We start from the raw sequence: 14,099 nt of genomic DNA on the forward strand, positions 1-14,099 counted from the left end.
TCAGTATATAAAGCTGGGGATAATTGGGGACAAAGATCACTGCTTGGGAACTGGCTGGACATTGGTTGGCAGGTGGTGAGCAATTGTATTTTGCATCACTTGCTTTGTACATTATTATTACTACTACTATTTTACTTTATTTTATTCCAATTATTAAACTGTTCTTATCTCAGACCATGGATTTTTTCACTCTTTTCCAGTTCTCTCGCGCATTGCACTAGGGTGGGGATGTGAGCAAGCAGCTCTGTGGTGCTTAGTTGCTGGCTAGGGTTAAACCATGACAAGTGACTAAGCTAACAATCTCTGTAATGGGGCAGGGGGCAAGTTTGGGGTTGGTTTTTGTTTGCTTTGTTTTGGAATTTTTTTTTGTAAGCAGGTGCTTTTTCTTTCTACTTATATATTCCTGGTTTGTTCAGAGGGTGAGGTTTGCATTCTTCTGCTTTCTCATTGCTGTGACCTGATGAGATCCTACTGCTTTTGACAGTAACTTGTGTCCCCTGATCTTCTTTTGGGAGTAATTTTGTTCCAGTGAGTTCGATGCCTCTTCCCCTCTTCGGGCAGTTTTCAGTTGGCGAGTTTATACTGAGCTCTCTGACTTTAGACAACTCGTAAAACTCATGTGGAAAGGATTTGTTGGTTGTGATGCAATGTACTTTTCATATGACTAGTAATGGGGAGGGGACACACTAATGTTTGTGGGTTTTGGGGGGGGGGGGGTGTTTTGGTTTTTGTTTTTCTTTTTTTTTCAAATACCTTTAAATTGTTCCATCTCATTTATAAATATAATCATGTGTAGTCAGCATCAAAGTAATGAAGCTGATAATCTGACGTGTTTACCCTTACACTGAGGTTCAGGAATATTAAACTTGTTTAATGAAGGAAAATGTTTAGATGTTTATTAGTGTAAATTTTCTAAGGAAAAGATATTTCCACTACAGACTTCTGATGAAATATGTAGCTGCAATATTTTTGAAAGCCATTAAGACTATCTTTGAAGGTTATATATCTATCTCTTCTTTTAGGCTGCAACCACCTCTCTCTTGATTTGGCCAGTTGAGTAGCAATTTCTACATGTTAAAGGTGGAAACAGTATGAGTTTTATTATAAGCATTACTCATTTTATGCATGATACCTTTCCCAAAGTAACAGCACATTTAGATATTACCTATACTAATTTTGTTTCTGTTTACCATTCTTTACGGTTTTATAATATTTCCTGTGTTTATAAAGAAAGGCAAAGGATTTAGCTTGTCATTTCAATAAGGAATTGATAAGAAATGGGATGTTCATGTTAGTGTTTGGCTATATATTGTTCATTCATTTGGGACCTGCTGTCTACTTCCATGGTAACAGCAGTAACTTTAACTCAGCACTGGGAATAGTTTATTTTTCTTTCTCTATGTTTATGTATTGGGCCTTTCTTTTTAATGTGCCGTTTGCATTTGTTCACATGCTGAATGAAGTACACCTGAGGAAATCTTGCTTATGGGACAGTGCAAATAATACCTTTTTCTAAGCATATGTCTCAAATAAAATATATAGCCAAAAATAATAAGACTCCATAAACAGGTAAAATTACAATCTTAATTCTTAAATAATAAAATAGTTAATGCTAAATCTTTGTATTTTGCTTCTTTTTATTAGGTATAAAAGGCATTTCCAAGTCAATACTTAAAACTCTAGTAATATTGTATAGACATCATCTGTTAGGTAACTTTCTAAGATGTAGTATTAGAAGAATGTTTATTTTGTGTATTACTTCAAGTGTGAACATAAACTTATGTGTGCTTGTTTGTTTGTTTTATTAGAATCTAGTTCTTGCTGAAAACAGTCCTGGAAGAGATAGCACCGAATATATTCTTGTATTTGAGCCAGATCTGCCGGGTTTGACACAACCTTTGGAACCATACCGTCTGTCATTCATGTTTTACAATGGTATGTTTTAATTACTCTAAAATGCTTGCTTTTCCTTAGAACTAAATATTTTTTAGGTTCATAATACTTCTTTGGAACTGTGTAATAGCCTACTGTATTTTTGCTGATGTTTACACCAAGTATGTTACTGTCTTTTCTTCTAAAAATATATGTATTTATTTCTGTAGATTTCAAGAAGCAGCAACAGATGGCAACCCTTACACGGGAGAGAGACCAATTATCTCAGTCAATAGGTGTTTACAGAAATTGGTTTGATACTACTAATCAGCTTGTAACTGAAATTAAATGTAAGTTCAATCAAATATATAAATAAATTTCCTGGGAATTAAACTTTTTTCCTTTAATAATTCTGACAACATAGAGAGGGGGGGAAAAATCACTATTGAAATCATGGGATACAGTAATTAGAGGGGAGCAGAAGGGAGTGTATCTTTGCATTAGCAGGGAAGCATCTAGTTATTTGGATGAACCTACCTATAAAGGGTCTTGGTTTGAGGTAGAATGTCTTATGTCAAAACTGTCAATAGGAGGAATAAAACATTGAAGTTGGTGATCTGATTCTTTTTTCCAATGACTGCCTTGCACTCCTGTCTTTGCAATGGATCTGTGAATACTCATCCATCTAGAAATTCAACAAAAACTACGTTAGGGAATGTGAACTACAGATAATCCTCTTTCAAAAAGTTAATCTTACATTTTCAAAATGTTACTCTTTCCCCCTTCATTTGACCCTACATACATTATTGAAAAGTCTTGTGTAGCTTTTCATTGTTTATCTCTCTGTTCTTCAGCAAATGTAATCCTTTATAAAGTTTGTTAAAACAGCTGAGCAGTGTGAAGGCAGTTGTTTACAGGAATGGGAGAGAGAAAGGAAATGGTTTTTTTGCGTTGTTTTTTTTTTTTTTTTAATCATCCTGTCTGTTGATCAGAAGGTTTGTTTTGATAGTTGCATTTTGAATTATTATTTTAAGTAAACACCAAATGTAAATAAAGCATGCAGGAATTAGAAGATGCTGGTTTTTCTTGTGGTTTTAGGACAGGGCTATGTTTCTGTTACTTGCTTACTGCATGTTTCCATTATGGATGCAAATTTCTGAATTCTAGTGTGAAAGGCAAAAAGTGCTGCTTAATATTTGCAGATTTTTACATATATCTAGAGACAGAGGTAGAGCACAACATTATACTTTATGCTTAAGTAATATTTCCAAATATATAAACCTGTTTGAATAGAGAGTGGGAAGCAACTCACTCATTTGTTTTCAAAATTGCTTCAGTTCAGGTATGAGAGTTGAGGAAATGTTGTCCAGAAAGTGGTGTCCCTTATAAGAGACAAAAGAGGGCAGTGCCAACTAGCACTCTTCACTTCCCTCTTGCTATTTTGCCTGTTGGAGAACGATTTGGAAGGATAATTGAGGATGAAAAGAAAAAAGAGCTTACATTCGCAGACTGATCCTGAAGCTGAAGGAGATGGCAGCTGGTAAAATTGCTAAGAAGCAGGACAAATCCTGATATTCTGTGCTGAATCTGAGAAGTGAATACTATCATCTGTGGGTGGCACAATTCTGAAAAGTTGTAAGAAATGTTCTGTTGCTTTCAATATTTCCTTACTCTCTGATTTTATTGGTTTCAGGTCAGGTTAAAGAAGCTGAAACAAGAGAAACTCACCTGAAAAATGAACTGAAAAAACACCAAATTGAATTACCACAGACAAACGTAGTATGGCTTATTTCTTGCTAACTCCATAAAATCCTAAATATAAATCTAATCTTAATATGAAATATCATTATGTAACATTATTGAATCAGACTGGTATATGTGCAAGTACCTGTTACCGAAACCCTGAAAATTTAAACCATGAGTAAAATCTGTGGCTTTATGCCAAAGTTAAAATTTTTTTACCATTCTGCTGGTGTGACTGTCTCTTAAAGAAACTGCTAGAGAAATAAGAAAGACTTCTTTTATATCCTGATCTTAGTTTTGCCTTTCTGCTAAGGTTACCAGTTGTGTTACTGGTGCTGCTAGTTTTAATAATGGGTTTTTGCAGGCTGTTCAATATACACTGGATGCATTCTGGCATAAGCAGACTAAAGGAAAACACTTTTTTCAGAGAATTAGTGAATTTCATACATTACTACTAAAGCTGATGTAAGTTTGAAAGATTCAGGACAATGTACCCCATTGCTAATTTCCCATAAAGATCCAATTAAATTTTAAAGAAAATTTTCAAAATACTAACATTTTGGAAAAAATATGTAAATTATCAGTTATCTTTAGATCAAATAAAAGTGTTAGAGTTATTAATCACAAATCAGTGAAATAAAATTATATACATTCTGCAATTGTGATACTGAAGTTCCCCCTGCTGGCTAAATTTTTCAGGCTTGGACATAGTCCCCTTCTACAATGGTTTCTTTTTGTACGTTTGTGGTTGCCTTTTCCTACTGATTTAAACTTTCTTCAGGTTTGGCTTTAATCAAGTTCTGGTAGCTCTTTGCAAAAAGCTGCCTGGAAGTCTTTTTTTTTTTTTTTTTTAAAAAAAGTTCATAGTCAAAATCGCAGTGTGCCTCCTTTCACTTGCTGAGATTATACTCAGTGGTCCCTATATATTAAGAGTCTGTTTCAGATTATTGAATATTTTGTTAGGAACTTGATTGACAACAGAGGAAGTAACAACTTCTGCAGCTTAACCCAATGATAAATGCTTGCTAACTTTAAATTTTAATTCTCAGCTTCAGTATGTGGATTCTCTTATAAAACAAAAGATGCTGGATCAAGAAGGAGTAAGGAAACAGCCAAGGCGAACTTGTACCCTCCCAAACTATCCAAAAGGGAATCAGGATATTTTAGGCAAGGTGAGTTTTCTCTCAGAGCACCTTCAAATGAGTTTTGTTGGTTCCAGGAAGTGCTACTAATTAAACCTTAGCCAACTGAATATGCAAGTAATTTTTGAGGAGAGTTAAAAAGAAAGGTAGCATTCTCAGCCTGTCAGGTGACCAGTACTTCTAACAGGGCCATTAACAGGGGAAATAAATATCTGACTGATGTTGCAGGATGATTGTGAGTAGTATGAAAAGGGGAGGTGGTCTTGGCTTCTATTTTGACTGTTCTAACTTCTGTGGCACAGATTGCACATTTAGCTCAAATTGAGGATAATGAAGCAGCAAAAGTTATCTCTTGGCATTTGGCAAGTGACATGGACTGTGTAGTGACACTGACTACTGAAGCCGCTCGTTCTATTTTTGATGAAACTCAAGGTCGACAACAAGTGTTACCCCTTGATTCTATTTATAAGAAGAAATGCCCTGATTGGAACAGGTAGAGAAAAAACAATGAAACTTCTGCATTTGTATTACATACTACTTCAAGTTTTTTTCTAATATCTTTTTCAAATAGACTCCTATTAAAGATATGAAGTATAAAATTTCTGTCTTCATAATTATAGCAACAGTATGCCCCTTGAAAAGTTAGCTGAAATCCTAGTTCTGTATCTTTAACTGTGTGTTGTTCTTTATTTAATAGGGCTTCAAATCAAATTCTAACTCTCTTAAAAATCTAAATCTTTAAAAATTAAAAAAAATTTAATTCTTAATTGTAATTCCCTAAAATCATCTGTAGTAATAGATATTCATTCTGCTGTCTTGGTTTCCTGGAAGATAAAGGAAAATATAATAATTCTGTGCCTGAAAATAATTTGCATATGAGGATGACTGTTAATATCATAAAGAATGCCTTTTAGAAAAGATCTGATGTGCAGATGTATTTATGAGGCCTAAAATCTCAGTTTTTATAAAATAGGGTTTTCAAAACCTGTCCATAAAATTAGTCATCTGAATTTGTTGGGTATATGTCTCTACAAATCACTGTTTCACCAAAGCATCTTTCACATAACTGGCATTTCAGATAATGTTGGGATCATTTAGGACTTAATGTGGAAGTGTTAAGTTGCATTCAATTCAACTTGAGATTTCTGACTAGATTGTCAGAAACAATAATGAAATAAGGACAAAATACTTTTTTTTTTTTTCTTCTTTTCTTCTCCCTCACTCTCCCCTTTCTTTAACTAGGCCTTTACCTCACTTAAGAAATGGAAAAATCTGCTTCAGACCTATTGGAAATCCTGTATTTGCCAGAGAACTGTTAACATTTCCAGATAACGTAGAGCATTGTCAAACAGGTAAATGATATTAAAGAAATTGTTCATAGCTTCTCTCTTTTTAATAAATGAAATACAGAAACATCATCAATCATAACCTATTCAGTAATCTTCACTAAGATATTTGCAAATACAATAGTTATGGAAAGAAGTAAGCTTTTGATCTTTATGTAGATGTCAGTTTACAGAACCATCATTCTCTTGCCCTTTCTGACAGCATAGCAGTACCTTCCTTTTCCTACACTACTACTCTTAAATTAAGTAGACCTACTCCTTTATATTGAGAGTTGGAATCAGTAAAATAAGTTTTGCATTTTACTTCACAACTTCCCAGTATTGAAATATTCCTCTCTACTGTTAATAAAAAATAATTTTTAATCCACTTTATTTACAGAAGGGTATCGTCAGAGACTTTAACTATAAATTCTTCTTTGTGTCTGTCATTAGCCGATAGGCTATTACTTTTCTCGGGGAATTTAAAAACCACATTGCTTGGCATACCTCATCCAAGACTACAGCAAGTTAGACTTTGTATAGAACAGTCTTATTAACAGAAGAAAGGTCTTAAAATCAGTTGCGTTATCAGCCTGGGAATGTTTGGGGTTTTTTTTTCCTTTGATAACCCATTGAATGTTGAAGAAACCAAGAATGCCATTTAAGGAGGACTTTAAAAAATATCATTTATGTAATTTCCTAAAACTTGGGATTTTATTACATGTGTCTTCGTAAATGTAAATGTAAGATATCAAGAGAGTACTTTGGTGGAAAAGACAGTCAATTATGCCACAAGGCACATACTAAATCATTTTCTTCATTAATTCTTCAATGAAAACAGAAGATAGCATATTTATCGCCATTTCAGAATAAAATTTCATTGAAAAAAGGTCATGCCCATGCTATTTCCCTTGCACTTTTCTGAAAAGCTGTAATAATGATGCCTCAGAATTGATTTTTCAAAACTCAGGTTATTTGTTGCAGAGGAATTTCATGGTTCAAAAAATTACATTTTTCAGTGTTTGGGATGCTCTTGGGTGACACTATCATTATAGATAACTTGGATGCTGCTAACCATTACAGAAAAGAGGTATGTTTCAATTATTCTTTATATTTTTAAAAACAAATATATTGCATAGCTACATATTTAATATATTCCAAACTTAGCAATTATTCTAAGTTTAATGCTGCACTAGCTGTAAGCGTGCTTACTGTATGTAAGGCTCAATTCACGTATCAGTGAATGAAATCTTTGTTATTGCCACTGACAAAATTACCTTAATTCAACAAATTACTTCATGTGAATATTGCCGTGAAACATGGGGCCATCTTTTTAAAGATAAACATTTTTAGTTTTGCTGTTGGTGTTGAATGCAAATTCTGCAGTACTTCCCTAGTCCCTGTGTGTATAATAAAACACAGGAGCCTGGGGCACATGATGAAATTTCCGATCCACTAAGATCTTGATGTGAAATGTACTAGACTTTTTTCTGACCTAGTTTATTTAGGTTTAATGGGACACGTTTTAGCAGGCAAGAGTCTCTGAGGAAATCCTGACACTGGGCACTTTCTGTTTCAGCTTATGAGTTTGCAAGAATTGAAATAATGATTCAGCATAAGATATAGAACTGTACTGATTAAACATTAAGCTCTTGGGGCTGGATATCTTTTTTTGTCTCCAGAAGTATAAGTAATTGTACTGCTGAGTTGTTCTCTTGAGAACAAATTAACAAGGAACCTCTGGTGGCATCTAAAACTGTTTGCCTGTTTCATTCTTTTGCAATCAGTGCAACATGGATTTCCTGCTCTGGGCTTGACCTGCTCGTTTACTCTGTGATTCTGTTCCCTTGTTTCTGTTCCCTTTTTGTTGGCTACTGCTAGCTGGTAACCTGGGAACAAGGACTATCTTGAATGTTTCCAAAGAGTATCTCAGAAATATGGATATAGTCATAGTAGAAACCAGATGACTGACATTAATATTTTAATTTTCATCACATGTAGTAACCATCTCAGTGTCCATCAAGTGACCAAATAGCTACCATTTTTAACTGTGAAGACTGTGTGTGCTTCTTTCATCAAAAAGTACACTTTTGGGTTTTTTTACTGCATAATCAAACAGAAGAGACAGAGTCAGGTCTCTGTTGTTAATCAGTGTCAGGAGACTGACCATCTGTGTCTGTTTAGGAAAAGGAGTTTGTATATGTGGTCATTTCTCAGAATGAGGTCTGGGTCATTTCACTTGGTTAGTCTATCACCCCATTTGTTTCAGTCACCCACCACAGGTAAATTTCATCAACTATATAGAAGTTTTATTGAATATGTTATAAGAAATAAATCCCTTTGAATTTAGATGCTTTAAATTTTATGCATTTAAAAACAAAAGCCATCTTCATCAAACAACTGAATAAGCGCTTACATTTTTTATCAACACTAATATTTATTGTCATTACTTCATAGTATATATTGATAATTAGCTTTTTAGTTCTGTTAAAATCTAAGCACACAAAAAAACACAAAAAATGTAGTCTTTATAATTATTGACAGTACTGTTTAACTTTAATATATGCATTCTATTACTTGAAAGCAAAAGTCATGAAATGTCATTTCATAAAATACATTCTCATTAGAGAACAAGCTGCATTGTAGTTGAAAGATACAAAGCTTCACAAATGCATTGCTGAAAACTTAGAATTCTTTTTTTTTCATGGAGGTACTAATTCAGTATCACTTTTTATACCTGTGTAGGTTGTAAAAATCGCACATTGCCCTACTTTGCTGACGAGGGAAGGAGACAGGATTCGCAGCAATGGAAAATTTGGAGGCCTTCAGAATAAAGCTCCTCCAATGGACAAACTGAGAGGAATGGTATTTGGAGCACCCATGCCAAAACTTTACTCTACTTTCTCTGAACAGATAGGTGGGTTAATGAAGTCATGAAAGCACAGAACTTCCAAAATTATAGTGCTTGCCTATGTTTGTTATTCTCTTATGTAATATAAAAAGGAAAACTTCACTATAGCATAAAGTTATTTTAAGAAATATGGCCTGTACACTGTCCTATTTATGAATTTTTATTTTCTTAAAAGCTTATAGCTATTAAATTTCCTGAAAGAAAAAAATCTTCGTCTTACTAAAGAAAGAGTATAAGCAGTGGTACTCCTTTAGACAGCAGGCATGAGAAGCTTGAGCTGATTGAGTTCCAGCATCCTTGAAAAACAGAAGTTTCAGGTCTTTCTCCTCCAGAAACACCATACATCAACTTAGACTTTCTTACTGTGCAAGTAAGCTCGATGAAGCAGTGGTAGAAAAATTCCTGTTCTCATCAGTCATGCACAACTTCATCTACATTATTTGCCATAACAAGAAGATACCTTATATTTCCTGTAGGATCACTTACATTTCATTATGTGCTTGGATTTTTCCTTGTAGAATAAAAGTTATAAATGAAGTTAAAAGATGGCAGCTTCTGACATGTAACAGCTGACCTGACTGATTTGTAAAACATTGAGAAGTCTTACTCATAAATAAGGTTCTTCTTAAACACTTATTTTCAAAAAGGATGTGGAGTTTTTCCATGACAGTATTCCTAGAAGTGTGCAATGGAGTGGGGTGTGGGGAGAACAAGAGAGAGGGAACACTTGTACCTATTGAAGTAGCCTTAGATATGAGGAAACTACTTAACATTGACCAGTTGAGGGATAAAAAAGACTGAACTAATCTTTCCTAGGCATTTCAGTAGAAATATATTATATGTAGGAAAAACATAGACAACTATAAAGTGTGCTAAAACCAGCATATTTCAGTCTGTAGCTGAAATGGTTACAATCAACGCATTTTGTATTGTTGAACTCAATTATTACCCAACACAAATTCAATTGGAATTGTCTATAATTTAGTACAATCATGGTAAAAGAAAAGGACATGCTTTAATTTCACTTGGATAGTTACTAGACATTTAAAGGAAAATAATGGCAAAATTCCATATAAAGAACAGCACAAGACTTGTTCTGAACTGAATTTCAGCCTTAACATTAGTTGTGACTTGCTGCTCTTTTATGTTCGTAGCATAAAAGGAAAATAGTTACTTAAACTGTGATTACACTGACAAGGTACTTCTAAAATGAACTGTACTAAGAATTTACAGTGCCTTTTGTCAGTCTGCAGTAACTATCTATGTGAACATTTTCACCCTGTGGCAAATGTAAGGTAATTTAGTGTTCAGTTCAGCTTTGTGCAAGCTACCTCATATTCACCGCAAAGTAAAATGAATGAGCCTGGGCTAACATGCTTGAACCCTTTCTTTATTACATGATATATTTATTCACTGCCTGGACAAAGAGAAATTCTTCGTCTCATATGTTAAAAGAGGAACAAAGTTTGTCAGCAAAATAGGCCCCTGTACCTGAGTCTACTGCTGTCTCCTTGTTTAAATTTCCGTAGGTGGGACAAAGTGAAACTCAGTAAATGTTCTCTTGTTCCACAAGGTGGACTAGAATTCAAGTCAGTAATACAAGCTTCAGCTTTGTAGCCGTAAAAGCAAAACGTACTGCAAGCAGACTTAAGGGCGTCAAAGGCAGAGAATTCAGTTTGGAGCATAAAGGTGACAAGATGTGTAAAGAAGTACCTGGCTGCCATGTCACTTTCAGAGTTTGCTGGTACTTTACTGTGGTCTGAGGTACAGGCTCAAAGAGAGAAATCAATCCATCTTTACAGTCATTTTAAGAACAGCCACTGGTCCACTACAAGTTTGGGTGGGTTATTTTAAGCAGTGATTTTTTTAAAGATATGTTTTCTTGTGAATATTATACATTGTCTGGGTTGTATTTGGTAGCCTTCTAATTCAAAATGACCACTTTTTTACTGTTTTGTGTTTTATTATTCTTCAATTAGATCTTCTTCAGCAATACCGTACAGCAGTGGTGAAACTCGACAATGTGAATAAGGACCTTGATTTACATTTGCAGTCACTTAACACTCCAGAAGTGCAAAAGAAAAAAGAGGAACTTGCCAAACAAGAGAAAAGTCTCAAGCTAATAGAACAAAAATTGGGTAGGTTATTGTATTATATTTTTTGGTGTCCTAAAGGAGGAGAACTGTTAAGTGAATCCAGATGTATTCTACTCTTAGAAACTAACAAGTTCAAACCATGATTGTTAAAATTAAGAGCTTAGAGATGTCTTATTTTAGGGAAAGAATAGAAAAACTGTACGTAGTACAATGCTTTGGATATTGCCTGGACCAGCACTGCCCTGTAATGTGTTCAGAAAATAAAAATGTGGTCGGTTGGTGTCTTGCAAACATGAAGCGATGATCTCACTGATACGAGATTATATAACTGTTAGTCTGGCTGGCCCAGCGGTAGAGAACATTGACATTCTTTTTGAAATGACTGCGTAGTAAAGAGCTGAATTGCGTTTGCTAAGGAAACAAAATCAAAACATTGTACTACATAAAGAAACACCCCTAATTCTGCAAGGATAGTATTTTAGTTAGAAATGTTTTTATGTCAATGTCATATAACTTACGATATTTTAAACTACATTTAATAAACCAACATGTACTCTGTGACAACTATAAATAAAGCAAATGTTTTACCTGTCATCTTTGAAGTCAGTTTCAGACATAAGGTTACTATGCAATTTATGCCTTATTTCAAAGGTTTAACACTATTGTTACAGGACCCATTTATAACCAATAGGATTATTTTTGTTGTTGTTGTTTATTCTTACTTGCAACTTTTTCATAGGTATGACTTCATCAGATAACCAGATGAAGATAACTGAACCATTACTCCAGCCTGTAATGTTAGATATGCCTGACATGCCCATCCCTCCCAAAAGAATGCGAAGAGAAACAGTAAAAAAGTTGTATAGGTAAGTCTACTCTGGATCTAGTCATTACTTTCCCATATTCTGAATTCAAAGCAAAAACTAGTTTGGCTTTTTTGCATGGGAGTTTTTTTTTTTTAATTCATATTTGTATACAATAACCAACAGTTTGCATAAGATTGGTTTTTAAGGTAATTTTAATTTCCTTTAAAGTTTCTGCTGTTATTTAAGCTTGATATAAAGATTTGCTTGCTCATTGTAATTCTGTTTCTCTTTATGAACTGATCGATCGGCATCTTTGTGCATTCGTGTTCCCTGTATTTTCTGGTATATTCAACTCTGTTACACCCCAGAAATATTTGAGAGGGCTTGGTCTGTAAATTCTTTTAAGGTTCGATATCAAATACTGGGCAGGTGAACAGAGAAAGAATGATTCTTGTATAGCTTTTTCTAAGTCGCTGTCTGAGGTGAGCTGGTGATATTTTATTTAACACAGTTCCCTCTGTTTCTACTTCTGCATTGCCTCTGTGGCTAATGAACATTTGTACACACACAAAAAAAATTCAGGGAAATCTGTAGGTCTGTATGTTTCAGATGACATGGAACTGACTTTCCACTTCTCATGTCTGTCCTCCTGACTGCATCGTCTTTGCTGAACTATGGCTGTGGTTTTTTGATTATTTCGATTTCATTGAGTTGTGATTTTTCTCAGAATGAGTTTTCACTATATTACTATGTCTCTATTATTTATATTTGTTATTTTAATTTTTTTATCCACATGTAGAGAATTTAAGTGGTCATGTATTTAAACTATCTAATATTAGCCTGATGCTATTCCTGATTGTAACAAAATAATTACAGGAAGAAGCTGTGCACAAATACGGGGTTTATAATGTTTGTGTTAGTGGAAGCTCTGTTCTGTTGCATTAATTATATCAAATATCTATATAAATAAAGACATATATTATATATAGAAAGAGAAAAAAGGGCTTGGTTTATAAGCTACTGTGCTGTGTTTTTGTTTAGCTCAGAAGAATGGATCTCTTCTCCCACAAAGAAGCAGCCGCAGCAGCAGCCGCAGCAGCAGCAACAGCAAACACCACAAGCATCCTCTTCAGAACTTAACGGAACTCCACGAAAGAGAAAGGCATAGACTGATGAGACTTGCTGGAAATAGCTATATATTGAAAATGTGAATACGTTCAGTTAAAGGAAAAATTCATGTTGTATTACCCATTATTATGAAGATTTTTATACTGATAGAGGATATAAATGTATTTCAGTTAGTCGTAACAAAAATTTAAGTATTTAACATAGCCTAATTTTTATATAGCTAATTTTCATTTCTAAAAGCTTTCAGAGTTTTTATGTTCATGTGTGAAAAAAGTTTAAAATATATCCTTTTTTATTTATGAAAAAAATCAATCTTTTCAATAAAACTGCTTCAATACAAAGCACTGCCAATATAATTGGTCATAAATATTAAGTCAACAGATTGTGCCATAAAATGAGATTTGCGTTTAAAAAGCACCCCTGGTTGTCCTGGGGAGGAGAACTTTCTGGACTGCTCTTCTTGATGGATGAGGTCAAGGCAATATCAACTTAAAAGGGAGGGTTTGAGCAGTGATATACTCAGATCTAACCACAGCCGTTTGTGGAGTCTTCAGGCAGTTAATGGCAAGGCTATGTCCTAAGAGTATGTCCAAGGCGTTGACATGGGAATTCAGATCTCTTTCAGGCAGTGCCAGTGGAGAAACCAAAGTAGTTACCTGTATGAAAAGCGTAACAGGTTTACTAGGAGGCTCTTCTATGGACTGTGGGGGGGCGGGGAGGAGGGAATGACAGAAAGATTTGACTAGGAAATAGTAATGTCACAAAGGAAAAAGACAAATCCTTACAGCTGAACTGTGTATGCATTTTAAGAGTTGGAAATTGAGACTTAAGCCTGAGGTAAAATAATCATGTTGGGAAGCTGTAGATACCTGGACAGAATTTCACTTTATGTGGTCATCTCCAGCTTTTTTTTTTAATAGACAATTCTGTTTGCTTTCATAAAGACCTAAAGAAAATTAAAGTTTTCCATGGTTTAAGAAATGAAGTCTTAAAATGCTAGAGAAAGTAGTCAACAGGTAAATGAGACAAAAAAATAAGGGAGGGGAGAGTCAAAGGTCATTTCTAGTGATCTGCAG

General features: G+C 34.4%; 1 protein-coding gene across 2 annotated transcripts in view; it reads left to right on the forward strand.

Annotated features, from left to right (window-relative positions):
* SMCHD1 (structural maintenance of chromosomes flexible hinge domain containing 1) overlaps positions 1-13,367 on the forward strand; it is an 83,360-nt gene extending 69,993 nt beyond the window's left edge. The window contains exons 38-48 of one of the 2 annotated variants that reach the window (XM_064442934.1): positions 1,809-1,935; positions 2,103-2,222; positions 3,566-3,651; positions 4,665-4,787; positions 5,060-5,250; positions 6,000-6,109; positions 7,102-7,172; positions 8,828-8,999; positions 10,973-11,131; positions 11,829-11,955; positions 12,937-13,367. In XM_064442934.1, coding sequence (XP_064299004.1) covers positions 1,809-1,935; positions 2,103-2,222; positions 3,566-3,651; positions 4,665-4,787; positions 5,060-5,250; positions 6,000-6,109; positions 7,102-7,172; positions 8,828-8,999; positions 10,973-11,131; positions 11,829-11,955; positions 12,937-13,063 — 1,413 coding nt within the window. In that variant the 3' untranslated portion in view covers positions 13,064-13,367. The remainder of the gene's footprint in view (positions 1-1,808; positions 1,936-2,102; positions 2,223-3,565; positions 3,652-4,664; positions 4,788-5,059; positions 5,251-5,999; positions 6,110-7,101; positions 7,173-8,827; positions 9,000-10,972; positions 11,132-11,828; positions 11,956-12,936) is intronic. The other variant, XM_064442935.1, reaches the window with a different exon arrangement.
* The last annotated feature ends 732 nt before the right edge of the window (positions 13,368-14,099 follow it).

The sequence above is a fragment of the Phalacrocorax carbo genome, chromosome 2 (genome assembly GCF_963921805.1).
Source record: "Phalacrocorax carbo chromosome 2, bPhaCar2.1, whole genome shotgun sequence".
In the NCBI taxonomy this organism is placed as follows: Eukaryota; Metazoa; Chordata; class Aves; order Suliformes; family Phalacrocoracidae; genus Phalacrocorax; species Phalacrocorax carbo.